This window comes from Equus quagga, chromosome 20 (assembly GCF_021613505.1).
Source record: "Equus quagga isolate Etosha38 chromosome 20, UCLA_HA_Equagga_1.0, whole genome shotgun sequence".
Lineage (NCBI taxonomy): Eukaryota > Metazoa > Chordata > Mammalia > Perissodactyla > Equidae > Equus > Equus quagga.
In genome coordinates, this window is record NC_060286.1 from 42,576,421 (window position 1) to 42,589,883 (window position 13,463).

The 13,463-nt window shown below is 41.8% G+C and overlaps 1 protein-coding gene across 6 annotated transcripts in view; it reads left to right on the forward strand.

Moving 5' to 3' along the window:
- The window catches only part of TECPR2 (tectonin beta-propeller repeat containing 2), a 101,149-nt gene that overhangs the window by 17,881 nt on the left and 69,805 nt on the right, over positions 1 to 13,463 (forward strand). For all 6 annotated transcript variants that reach the window (XR_006886290.1, XR_006886291.1, XM_046647146.1 and 3 more), the window contains exons 3-5: positions 7,867 to 7,995; positions 8,633 to 8,764; positions 13,237 to 13,394. Coding sequence is in view for 4 of the 6 variants with exons in the window: in XM_046647146.1 (XP_046503102.1) it covers positions 7,867 to 7,995; positions 8,633 to 8,764; positions 13,237 to 13,394 (419 nt within the window). In the remaining 2 variants the exon portion in view is untranslated. The remainder of the gene's footprint in view (positions 1 to 7,866; positions 7,996 to 8,632; positions 8,765 to 13,236; positions 13,395 to 13,463) is intronic.

Consider the following 13,463-nt stretch of genomic DNA (forward strand, 5'->3'; position numbering starts at 1 on the left):
TGTGTAAAGTCATGTGCATGTGGTAAAGCTATGAATAAAACAAGGGAATATCCCAATTTCAGGGTAGTCTCATTGTGTAAGGTCGTGTACATGTGGTAAAGCTGTGTGAGAAGCAAGGGAAGAATTAATCCCTGTAATAACTCTTTAAGCGGTGGGATATGATCACGCATGTATGATCTTATTTCGTTATTTTAAAACATGAAAAACACAGAATATGCAATGTGGCACTTGATACACAGCTACCTGGTGTCCTGAGGCGGCAGCCCGGCCTGCCCTCTCCTCTCGTGTACCCGTCAGAGCTGACTGTCCTTCCAGTGACCCACCTGTACGTGTATGCAGTGCTGACAGTGCTTGTTTCTAAATTTGTGGATGAGTCTTGCTCCTTTTCCCAGACCGTGAGACCCCTGAAAGTGGCACTTTTGTTTGTGTCCCCCACAACAAGCACAGTGAAGCCGTCAGTAAACACTTAACTGCTTAACCCTACTTCAGTGTCCATCTCATTTGAAACTAGCCGTTCTTTTTTTTTTTTTTTTTGAGGAAGATTAGCCCTGAGCTAACATCTGCTGCCAATCCTCCTCTTTTTGCCGAGGAAGACTGGCCCTGAGCTAACATCCGTGCCCATCTTCCTCTGTTTTATATGTGGGATGCCTACCACAGCATGGCTTGCCAAGCGGTGCCATGTCTGCACCCGGGATCCGAACCGGCAAACTCTGGGCCGCCAAAGCGGAACGTGTGCACTTAAGTGCTGTGCCACCAGGCTGGCCCCATGAAACTAACAATTCTTTTAAATAGGCAATTTGATATTATTAAGGTCTGTCTCTATTTGTAGACTTATATGAAAAATGGTACTAGATTGGTATTTTAATGAAGTTGGTGCAGTAAGATCTCATTTTAAATAATATATTAAATGGAGAATTGGTTTTATGAAATAGAAATACTGCTTACATGGGGGCTGGCCCTGTGGCCAGGTGGTTAAGTTCACATGCTCCGCTTCGGGGGCCCAGGGTTTTGCTGGTTTGGATCCTGGTTGCAGACGTGGCATCGCTCATCAAACCATGCTGAGGCGGCGTCCCACATGCCACAACTAGAAGGACCCACAACTAAAAAAAATATACAACTATGTACTTGGGGGATTTGGGGAGAAAAAGCAAAAAAAAAATAAAGGAAAAAGAAATACTGCTTACAAAGATAGTAGTAGTGGATTTGAACCTTGAGTGTTTGGGTATCCTAAAAGAGGTTTTCTGTATCCTGATTCAGTCATAAAAAATAACCCTCAAATATTTTGTCTTTTTAAATAAAACGGAGTTTTTGTCAGTGTCTTCTTACCCTGCATGTCAGTTAGTAATAACCTAATCTCAATGATTGTCTCCTGCTGTGGGGGGCGTAGTCACGGGCCTTCTGAATCCACCCCTGTGCTCCTTCCAAGGCCATGCTTCCTACTGGCTGCTCCCAGCCAGCGACTGTGTGCAGGTGGGACGCTCAGGCAGGCTTATTCCTGTGATATAGGTGACTCCTCTGACAGGTGACTTTGCCTTGGCGTGTCCCTGTTGGCTTGGCCAAAACTTTCTTAAACTGCACTGCAGGCTGAGATTTACCTCTCCAACCCTCCTTCCTTCCCTCTCTCCTTCCCAGGTTGCAGACCTGCATTGTGATCAGACAATTCTTCCTGCCTCCTCCTCCTGCTTCCCCTTTTCCTTCACAAGTATTTCCCCAAATAAATGCCTCACGTGTCTAATTCCATCTTTGGGGACTGCTTTTCGGTGGACACAAGCTAATGCAATAATATACTTCAGTCTTTCAAGACTGCTATAGCCTTGCTGAATTTTTATCTACTTGTTTTGTCAATTACTGTGAGGAGTGTTGAAATCTCCAGTTGAAATCGTTCATTTATTTTTCTCATTTCAATTCTGTCAGTTTTTGCTTCATGTATTCTTTTTTTATTGTGGTGAAATATACATAACATAAAATTTACCGTTTTAACCATTTTTAAGTGTAGAGTTCAGTGGCATTACGTACATGCACGCTGTTGTGTTGCTTCTTGCAATTTAAAGCTCTATTAGTAGGTACCTTTACATTTAGGATTGTTATGTCATCTTGTTAAACTGATTTTTTTGTGTGTGAGGAAGATTTGCTCTGAGCTAACATCTGTTGCCAATCATCCTCTATTTTTTTTTGCTTGAGGAAGATTATCCCTGAGCTAACATCTGTGCCAATCTTCCTCTACTTTGTATGTGGGTTACTGCCACAACATGACTTGACGAGTGCTGTAGGTCTGTGCTCAGGATCCAAACCCAGGCCACTGAAGTGGAGTGAGCCGGGCTTAACCACTACGCCATGGGGCCGGCTCCCGAATTGATCTTTTTATCGCTATAAAATGTCCTTTTATCTCTGTTAATATTCCTTTGTGTGGTATTAATATAGCTACTCCTGCTTTCTTATAACTAGAATTTGCATGGTATATCTTTCTCCATTCTTACTTTTAGTTTATCTGTGCCTTTATAGCTAAAGTACATTTCTTTATATATATAAAATAGATAGCTTGAATTTGAGAGTTGAGTTCTTTTTTAGCCAGTATGACAATCTCTGTCTTCTAATTGGCATATTTAGACCATTTATATTTGATGTAATTATTGATATGGTTGGGTTTAAGTCAAGGTTTCTCAACCTTGACACTATTGACATTTTGGTCTTGGGGTGCTGTCCTGTGTATTGTAGGATGTTTACCAGCATCCCTGGCTTGTAGTATTTCCCCAGTTGTAGCAACCTCCAGACGTTGCCAAATGTCCCACTGTAGGGGGTGGGCAAAATTGCCCCCAGTTAGTAACCATTGGTTAAGCCTACCGTCTTGGTGACTGTTTTTTACTCATCCCATCTATTTATACCTTGTTTTTTTTCTTTTCCTACTGCCTTTTAGATTATTTTTTCATATTTCTATTTTATGTGTACTATGGCTTATTAGGCTCTACCTGTTTTATCTTTTTAGTAGTTTTTCTAGGGTTTGCAATATGTGTCCTTTAACTTATCTCAGTTGTGAGATAATAATATAAAATAATAATAATAATATAATAAGAAGAAATATATATATTGATTTCTGCCCTCGGTTCCCAGCACGGAGCTCCTAAAACTCTTATAATTTCCTAAGTAATAACACCAGGAGCATCTCTTGTTCTCATATTTGTCTTTGACCTATCCCTGACACAGGGCTCCTGAAACCCTTGTAAATTCCTAAGTGATAAGAGCACTAGGAGCATCTTTTGTTCTAATGAGGCAACTCTGAGTGGGCTCATAGATGGGGGTTGGTTACCAGAAAGACCAAGCCATGATTAGAAGCTTGGAATTTTCAGACCCCCACCTTCCCAACTTCTCCATAGAGGCGAGAGGGGCTGGAAATGGAGTTAATAATTGATCATGCCTACATGAGGAAGCTTCCATGAAACCCCAATAGCACAGGGTTTGGGGAGCTTCCAGATTGGCGAACACATCCACACTGGGAGGGTGATGTACCCCATCTCCATAAGGACAGAAGCTCCTGCTCTCGAGACCCTCCCAAACCTCACCCTATGCATCTCTTCTTCTGGCTGTTCATCTGTATCCTTTGTCATTTAATAAACTGGTCAGTGCAAGTCAGTGTTTCCTTGAGTTCTATGAGCTACTCTAGCAAATTAATCGAACCCAAGGAGGGGGTCATTGGAACTTCCGATCTATAGCTGGGTGATCAGAAGCACAGGGATAACTGGTGTCTGAAGTAGGGGTGTAGGTGGCAGACTTGTGCGACTGAGCCCTTACCTGTAGGATCTGACGTTGTCTTCGGGTAGATAGTGTCAGAATTGAGTTAAATTGTAGGACACCTAGCTTGTGTCAGAAACTTGCGTGTCTTCGGGGAAAACTCCCACACATTCAGGAGTGTCACAAGTGAAGTCTTCTCTCTTTAACTACTCAAATTGGACATTATTATTATGGTATTTTACAGTCATTGTTTAGATTTCCTCACGTTTTTACCAACTTCTTCACCCACTATTCCTTGTCATTTCTCAGTTCTTCCCTTTGTCACTATCTTACTTCTTTCTGGAGTACATCCTTTAGTACTTGTGTTGAGGTCTTTTGGTGTTAAGTACCCTCTTTTTTGTTTGTTTGACTGTCTCTCTGTCTTTGAATTGTTTGGACAAGCATACTATTCAGGGCTAACAATTTTTTTCTCTTAGCACTTGGAAGATGATATTCCACTGTCTTCTGGACTCCATGGTTGCTGTTGAAAAGTCTGTTTTTTAAAGGTTGTTCATATTTGGTTACTTGACTTTTTTCTCTGACATATTAATATCTTCTCATTGTCTTTGAGGTTTTACTGTTTCACTACAAGGTGTATGTGTGTTGTATCTCTTTTCATTAATCTTGTGCAAAGCTTGTGCTCCTGAGGATACAGGTCTTTCATCAGTTTTGGATAACTTTAAGCCCTACCCTATGAAGATATTGCCGTCCCTTATCCTCTCTTCTTTCCTTCTGGAATCCCAATTAGTTGTAGGTTGGACCTTCATTTTCTATTAACTTCGATGACTCAACTTCTCTTTCATATTTTTTATCTTTTCATCTCTCTTTGTTGCACAGATCTGTCATCTAGTTCAATAATTTTCTTTCAGCTGTGACTAACCTGTTTAATCCACCCACTGAGATTTGAAATTCTTTTGATTCTTTTTCATTTCTGATAGTAGCTTGCTCTTATGTTTGTTTCCTTTTATATTTCTTTAAAAATTTTAAGCATATTTCTTTTACGTTCTGGGTCTCTTCAATCTAAATGAAATACTTGGGTGGGAGTGAGGGGTTGTCCAATTCTATTATTGCTTTTTTTAGTTGATTCTTTTTCATGGGACTTATTTTCCTGTAATATCCGATTTCTAATTATGAGCTATGTGGCTGATCCTAATATATGTGAATGCTAAGGGACCTGGGTGAGACTGTGCTACAGATGGGGTTTATGGTCAGTCTGCCAGGCACCTTGGAGTGCTGCTAACATGGAAGCACTTCAGATAAACTGCCTGGCGTGGAGCTTTCTTTTGAGTGGAAGGGAAGAATAAATTCACACTCTCATGCTGAAGAGGGCAGGCTTGTGATTACAATTTCTTAGGAAAGATTCTTCCTTTTTATTCTCTCCAATCAGTGTGTGAGATAAGACAAAGTTCCATTTGCCAGTAGATCGATTTTTCCTTAGTTTGTACTTGCACTGAGGGTTAGGTCTTCAGGGGCTCTGACTTTGGCAGGGGATATCAGCTCCAGCTTCCCACCTCATCTGGCCTGGAGTCTTGTTCTCGTTAACTCTGCTCAGCTCATAAACCAAGGTTCCAGGTGTTGGTCACATAGTCCCAAGGTAGCCTGTAGCTCCAGGGCTGGCTTTATTCCAGTTTGGCAATATTCTTTTTGTTTTTTTGCTCCTTTACTTTCTAAAGATCAGCTGTGCATTTAAAAGGATGTTTAATGTATCTTACTCAGCATTTCTGGGTGTTTGGAGAGGAATGTTTTTCAGAATGGCTAGACTATCATACTGTTGGAAGCTGAAGCCTCATGTTTTGTTTCTATCTGAAGTCTAGTTAAGTGTTGATAATCCAGTTCTTGGGATGTTTTGGTTCTTAAGTCAAGAGCCATAAAATTTGTTAATAATCATATGAAATAACAGTAACTCAAGCCCAGTACATTGGTTTATTAAAAAGTGTGTGTACCAGCACTCCACACAGATATTCAGACTTACAGCTCATCTGAGTGATTTTTGTCTTGCAACCATTCGTTCAGAAAAATTACACAGCCATTTTAAGTTTATGCCATGACATGGCAAGATCTCCCAGAAATGATTTTGATTCTTGATGTGGTGGTGGTTTTTATATTACAGTTTCCCAGGGAAAATGTTCTCTGTTTTTTTTTTTTTTTTTTTGAGGAAGATTAGCCCTGAGCTAACTGCTGTCAATGCTCCTCTTTTTCCTGAGGAAAACTGGCCCTGAGCTAACATCCGTGCCCATCTTCCTCTACCCTGTATGTGGGATGCCCACCACATCATGGCTTGCCAAGCAGTGCCATGTCCACACCTGGGATCTGAACTGGCGAACCCCGGGCCGCTGAAGTGGAACGTGCGCACTTAACTGCTGTGTCACCAGGCCTTCCCCAACTGTTCTCTTTTCAACATCCTGCCCCCAAGTTCAAGACTATACGTATCTAAAACATGTGATGTCACTTTCTTCCCTCAAAGCAGCACCCATGGATCCTGCTAATGAAACCATCACTTTCATGTTACCCACACTCCAGACGATAAAGTCCTTTTATTCTCCTTCCTCTCTACAAGCCTACCAAGCCTTCCATCTACACGCCTGTGATTCACTCAGAAGAGAATGCACAGAGCAGCGAGGCAGAGCACAGAGCAGCGAGGCAGAGCAGGGCCTCTGGAGAGAGTCACACTTGAATGTGAATCCTGTCTCTTGATTCCCTGTAGCTGCGTGTCCTTAGATAAATCACTTAACCTTTGTAAAATGAGAGTAACCGCGCACCTGCCTTCATTGTTGTCTGAGGATTCCAGGAGACAGTGCACGTAAAGTGATTAACAAGATGCCTGGCGCAGGGAAACGCTCAATAAAGGAGAGTTGCTGTGCTTTCATTGCTGCTGTCATCGTTGTAACCAGATGTTTACTGCCTTCATGCCTGTTCTATTTGCCACTTCTCTGCGCTAGGCCCATACTACCTCTGGCCTGAACTATTGCAAAAGGCTCCCAGCTGGTCTTCCTGCCTGGCCCCACTCCCTCCTTCCATCCTGCTCCTAATCGGGGGTTATCAGAAACAGCTTGGACTGATACACTGGCAAAATCAGGAATCTTCAAGGGTTCCCCTTTTCTTTTTTATAGCTGAAAATCCAAATGCCTTACTCTGTATCACGATCTGGCTCCAGATGTATTTACATGAGAATACCCTGAAAGTTGTAAAGTACCAGATGAAAGTGAGCTCCGTCAATACCACCTCCACTCGCTGTGGGCGGTTTTCATGTGCTGTCTCATTGCTACAGCTCAGCTTTAGGAGGGCGGGCCTGCGACCTACTTTAGTTAATATTGCCATAGCAGCTCTCTCAGTACCCTGAATGTGGAAGGCATTCGTATACGTTTGACAGATTGATTACCATCTAAATTACTACATCAGGGATCAGAACGGTTTATTGGAGATCTTGCCATGTCTTAGCAAGGTCAAAACGGTCGTGTCATTTTTCTGAATGAATGGTTTCGGAATGGTCACTGAGATGCACTGGAAGCCTGAGTATCTTTATGCAGTGCTTGTACACGTCTTTTTAATAAACCAATGTATTAAGCGCGAGTTAATGTTATTTAATATGATTATTGATCTAAGAACCAAACCATCAGTTTATAAAGCACTTCCAGGTGTGTTGGCTCATTGATTCCCCGCAGCAAGCCTGTGTGACAGGTAGACCATGGACGACAGTGGTTGAATGACTTGTCCGTGTTGAGAGAGAAAAGCAGAGCCTAGATCTGGAGTAGCTCTCCTTGCTCCAGACTCCTGATTTTTAGGGTAAATACCTCTCTTCTCCAATCTCCTTAGTACTCTTTTGACAAGAGCTCAGTATACTCATACTCGATTGATCAGCATTTCCTTCATCAGAAATAAGTCTTTTTATTTTGTCATTTCAAATATTAAAAACCTAGAAAGGAAAAAGAGGTTTTTTAACAGATTTCGTTATCTTTCCGAGTTGTATTCATTTCCAATCAGGAATATGTGTAGGATGCAGCTCGTCGAAGTTTTTTACCCCATCGATAATGTCGTCTTTGTTTTACATGTTAAAAGCTGGCCTGGTTACAGGTCAGTCTGGTTTTGAATGTTCCCTCTTAGGGGAAGACGGAATCCATCACGGTGGTGAAGCTCCTGAGCTGCTTCGATGACCTCGTGGCTGCTGGCACAGCCTCTGGGAGAGTTGCAGTTTTTCAACTTGTGTCTTCATTGCCAGGGAGAAATAAACAGGTAAGTACTAATCATTTCAGCATTTCTTAACTTCTTGGCAAATTCCGCATGGATTTTTTGTTTTTAAGATTTTATTTTTCCTTTTTCTCCCAAAGCCCCGCCCCCCCCCCCAGTACATAGTTGTGTATTTTTAGTTGTGGGTCTTTCTAGTTGTGGCATGTGGGATGCCGCCTCAGTATGGCCTGATGAGTGGTGCCATGTCCGCGCCCAGGATTCGAATTGGTGAAACCTTGGGCCACTGAAATGGAGCGCTCGAACCCAACCATTTGGCCATGGGGCCGGCCCCTCCTCATGGATTTTAAAATGAGAAATCCTCATCTGCCTAGAAAATATATGCTCAGAAAAGCTGAACGCTGTGTTCTTTATAATCAGAAAACGTTTTTTTTTACTGGGAAGACACTTGGCAAAAAACACATATGGGTAATTTAAATTTTCCTTAATATTCTCTGCTGTTCTTTGTCAGTTCTGAAGGTAAATAGACAGATGGAACCTTGTGCAGGGTTCTGCATGGAAAGCAAGGTGGAGAAAACCAGTTCCTCCATAAACAGGAGGGCTTGTGACACCTTGTCCACATGGCCCAGCTCACAGTGCTTCTCCTTTCTTTTTTCTTGTGTGTATTTTTATCGTTTATTCATAGCTTCGGAGATTTGATGTCAGCGGTATTCACAAAAATAGCATAACAGCTCTGGCCTGGAGCCCCAATGGAATGAAATTGTTCTCTGGAGACGACAAAGGGAAAATTGTATATTCTTCTCTGGATCTAGACCAGGTAAACTGATTTCCAGAAATTTTTATTTTTTAAAGATTTTATTTTTTTCCTTTTTCTCCCCAAAGCCCCCTGGTACATAGTTGTATATTCTTCGTTGTGGGTCCTTCTAGTTGTGGCATGTGGGACGCTGCCTCAGCGTGGTTTGATGAGCAGTGCCATGTCCACGCCCAAGATTCAAACCAACGAAACACTGGGCCGCCTGCAGCGGAGCCCGCAAACTTAACCACTCGGCCACGGGGCCAGCCCCTGATTTCCAGAAATTTTGTTGGCCTTCTTATATTTGGAGAAATTTATTCATAATTGTATTTTTAGTCAGCTTGTATTCTCGATCATTGTTCCTTTATAATCTCAGTTGTTACTTGTAACATTTTCTGTCAAAGACTTTTCTGTTTTATAAGCCTCTACTTCTGTGACTGAAAAGTTGACCTTTGTTTCTGCTGGAACATTCACTTATTTCGTTCCACTGTTGTCTATTGCTACTACTTGGAAAAGAAGCCACTATCCTTCCTCATTCTTTGAAGGGTGATTCCTTTGTGGGGCTGATGTGAAGCATCTCATAATCTTCACTATGGACAGAGGTCAGTCTTTCAGTGGGTGGAGAGCTTACCCCTAGGCAAACTTTGCCTGTGTGCGGTGGCCTCATGTAGGAGTGGGAGAGGGCAGAGGAGGAGGTTTGGTGGCAGCACGGTGCCCAGGCCCCGCGCTCACATTCATTATGTTATGGAATCCTCACAACAGTGGTCGGAGCTATGTGTTCTCATTTCCAATCAATAGATGAGGAAACCAAGGCTTCGAGACATCCAGTCCCTAGCCCAGGATCACAGGCTAATATCTGGCAGAGCTCAGCTCTAAACCGGGGTTTTTACTCCAAGGCCTGCACCTTTTCTACTGCCCATGTGGCTCTGTGCCTGCCTGAGCTTTATCTGTTTTGTCATTCATCTACCCAGCCAGACTGAACTCCTTGGTGGCACAATCCTTTTGTTTTCTTGTTTGTAGCTTTCATTCCTGGCATGTAGTAGGAGTTCAGCAGTTACTAGCCGAGTGAGTTTTAGTCCCTCTGATCCAAGACTGACCTGTCTATTACAAATATTCTCTATCAATAATTCTCAACCTTTTTGGTCTCAGGACCCCTTTACACTCTTAAAAAGAGGACCCCAAAGAGCTTTTGTTTGTATGGGTTATATCTACTGAGTGCACTGTGTTAGAAATTAAAACTGAGAAATTTAAAAATATTTATAAATTTTATTTTAAAATAATAAGCCCATTATACATTAACATAAATAACATATTTTTTGTGAAAATAACTATTTTCAAAGCAAGTGAGAAGTGTAGCATTGCTTTACGTTTCTGTAAATCTCTGCTGTCTGGCTTGATCGAGGATGGTTGGATTCTGCGCTCAGTCTGCTGCAATACATTGTTTTGGTTGGAGGATAGAAGGAAAATCTGGCCTCACGCAGACATGTCGTTAGAAATGGGAAGAGTTTAAAAACAGGCTTTTCAGAGAATTTTGGACATTCTTTTTAAATCATATCCCCAAATCGACTAATGGTAGTTTTTTTAAAGGTTAGTTACAGTATGGAATCTGAAACCATATGAGTAAAATGTGCGTCCTTGTTACAGTGAAACCCGTCGGTCTGTCTTGCACTTTGAATGGCTCTTTGACCCCCCCTGCATGATTTTATAACATCATCATTGGTCACTTGGAAAATATTGATCCACTAAGTGATGCAGATCTTCCAAATGTTAACAAGTTTACTTATAATACCAAACAAAGAACCTTTGTTAATATCACCATCATTCTGATCAGAAAAGTCTAGCTATTGGGAATCTGTCACGTTCACAAAGGCGGATACAAGTTTTCAATTCTAATCATCACTTCGAGACTTGAATGTTATCATCAGCAACAAATACTATCACTTGTTTTCCTTGAAGTGACAGGCTTCCTTTGTTCTTTTTGAGAAAAATGTCTGCCAAATACCCAAGTTTGAATAATTACAGTATTTCAAGTAAAAATGGTGTTCTATGAAAAAAGGAGCTGGCTCAGCTCACAGCTCTGACAATCGCACAAGTGTTTTCCCTTGAGAGGACCAGAGTACTTCAGGTACTTCAGTGTGTGGCAGAAGAGCTGTGTGTGCCCCTCCCGCCCCTGCCATTTGGTCACACAAATGCAAAGCTATGTCTACCCCAGGGTCAAGATTTAATGAAATTATAATTTTTCTGCATCAGAGACATTCTGAAGTGAAACTTGTTTTTCCTGCGAGTGTGTGGTGGTGAGTGATAGCATGACTAGTGGAGTTTGGTGCCCTGCTCCATTCAGGTGACTCAAGGTTCCGGCAGCTCTACCCAGCATGGCTTTTATACCATCAGTGCAAATGTCAGCTCAGTGAAAATTGCAGATGACCTAGAATTATAATAAAAATGGTTTTGACCTTGCAGACCCCTTGAAAAGGGTCTTAGAGACCCTCAGGGACTATGGACCACGCTTTGAGGACTGCTTGCTGCTCTGCAGGAAATGTTCTGTTAAGTTTGTTAAGGGTCCACTGTATTTATACTTTCCTGCTGCCACTCCTCCAGGCACAGAGAAAACACTCCTCATGCACCAGCTTAGGAACTGAAGAGAAAATCACATGCAGAAAAACATCGTTCTTAGTTAGCACTCTGATCGTTTTTTCCCCCAGCTTTATTGAGGCTCCAATAATTTTTTTTTTTCCTGAGGAAGGTTTGCCCTGAGCTAACATCTGTGCCAGTCTTCCTCTAGTTTGTATGTGGGTCGCCACCACAGCCTGGCTGCTGATGAGTGGTGTAGGTCTGTGCCCAGGAACTGAACCTGGGCTGCCGAAGTGGCACACACTAAACTTAACCACTCAGCCACAGGGCTGGCCCTCTGATAATTTTTTTAAAAGACGCAAGTATTTCGTGAGATTTGCAAAAAAAGGCATGGGAGATTGCATATTTTTGCAGAAATAAAGTACAAAAAATTTAATTTAATTACAAGCTAAGTCAAAAACTGAAAAGCTACAGTCTGCATAACTGCAAATGTGGGAAGAAAATCTGTCTTAAAAGTGCTCAGTGTTTTTGGGGTGATGGGAATTTCTCTGTCTTGATTGTGTTGGTGGTTACATGACTGTATACTTTTGTCAAAATTTATAGAATTGCATATCTAAAAAGGGTGAATTTTACTATATGTAAATTTTACCAATAAATCTGATCACAGTTCCCTCTTTCCCCCCAAAAAAAGTCTATGATATTGCATCATTTCTTTTTTTTTTTTTTTGAGGAAGATTAGCCCTGAGCTAACTACTGCCAATCTTCCTCTTTTTGCTGAGTTAGACTGGCCCTGAGCTAACATCCATGCCCATCTTCCTCTATTTTATACGTGGGATGCCTACCACAGGATGGCTTCTGCCAAGGGATGCCATGCCTGCACCTGGGATCTAAACTGGTGAACCCCAGGCTGCTGAGAAGCAGAACGTGCGAACTTAACTGCTGCGCCACCAGGCCAGCCCAACATTTCTTAAATAATTGAAGACATTAGTACAGGAGAGGAGTGAAGCAGATTTTTGTTTTTTGTCTTTTTGAGGAAGATTAGTCCTGAGCTAACTACGCCAGTCCTCCTCTTTTTGCTGGCCCCTGGAGTGAAGCAGAATTTTTTTTTTTAAGATTTTATTTTTTCCTTTTTCTCCCCAAAGCCCCCCAGTACATAGTTGTATATTCTTCGATGTGGGTCCTTCTAGTTGTGGCATGTGGGACGCTGCCTCAGCATGGCCTGATGAGCAGTGCCGTGTCCGCACCCAGGATTTGAACCAACGAAACACTGGGCCGCCTGCAGTGGAGCGCGTGAACTTAACCACTCGGCCACAGGGCCAGTCCCTGAAGCAGATTTTTGACGCCAAGGAATTTAGTTTGTGTTAGCAGTAAAATGCCTTCTAGAATTTTACTTTGTTCTTTAATATATTTAATATCATTTTAATTTCTTTCTAACCTGTTTCCTCTGACCCTTTCTGTGGGCAAGGATACAATGTCCCCCAAATTGGTTTGAGCTCTGTGTGGGAGAAGAGTGTAATATGAACTTTGTTATCACAATAATTTTATAGAAAGTCCCATTATGTTGTGTTAGAATAAATATATGCACTGTGCAACATAGTTCTGCTTAGATTTTTATGGATTCTTTGAATATCTACTGAGAACATTTTAAAATAAATTATACGGAATTTTTAAATATTTCTTGTCAAACGATGTCGCCTGAGATAGATGTTAACATTGACTGTTTTCTCATTAGTAAGGATTTTTCCAAATAATTTCACTGCACTGGGTTGATACTGAATCTGACAAGAATTAACACATACATTTTAAGGTATAAATACACTTAATAGCAGGAATTAACAAATAACAGGAAGGGTGCTTCCCAGTCATCGCGGAAGTCGGGTGCTGTGTGCCCACGTTGAGCTGGGTGTAACTGGACTCTCTGACAGGGCATCTGTAACTCCCATTTGGTGCTGGAAGAGCCGTCTTCAATTGTGCAGCTGGACTATAGCCAGAAGGTGCTGCTTGTCTCTACTTTACAAAGAAGTCTGCTTTTTTACACTGAAGAGAAGTCTGTCAAGCAAATTGGAACACAACCAAGGAAAAGGTAAGCTTCCCAAGTGCTCCAGCTGGCTGGTTACAGAAGGGCCTTTTAGTTTTCCTGGGTTTCCTGTTC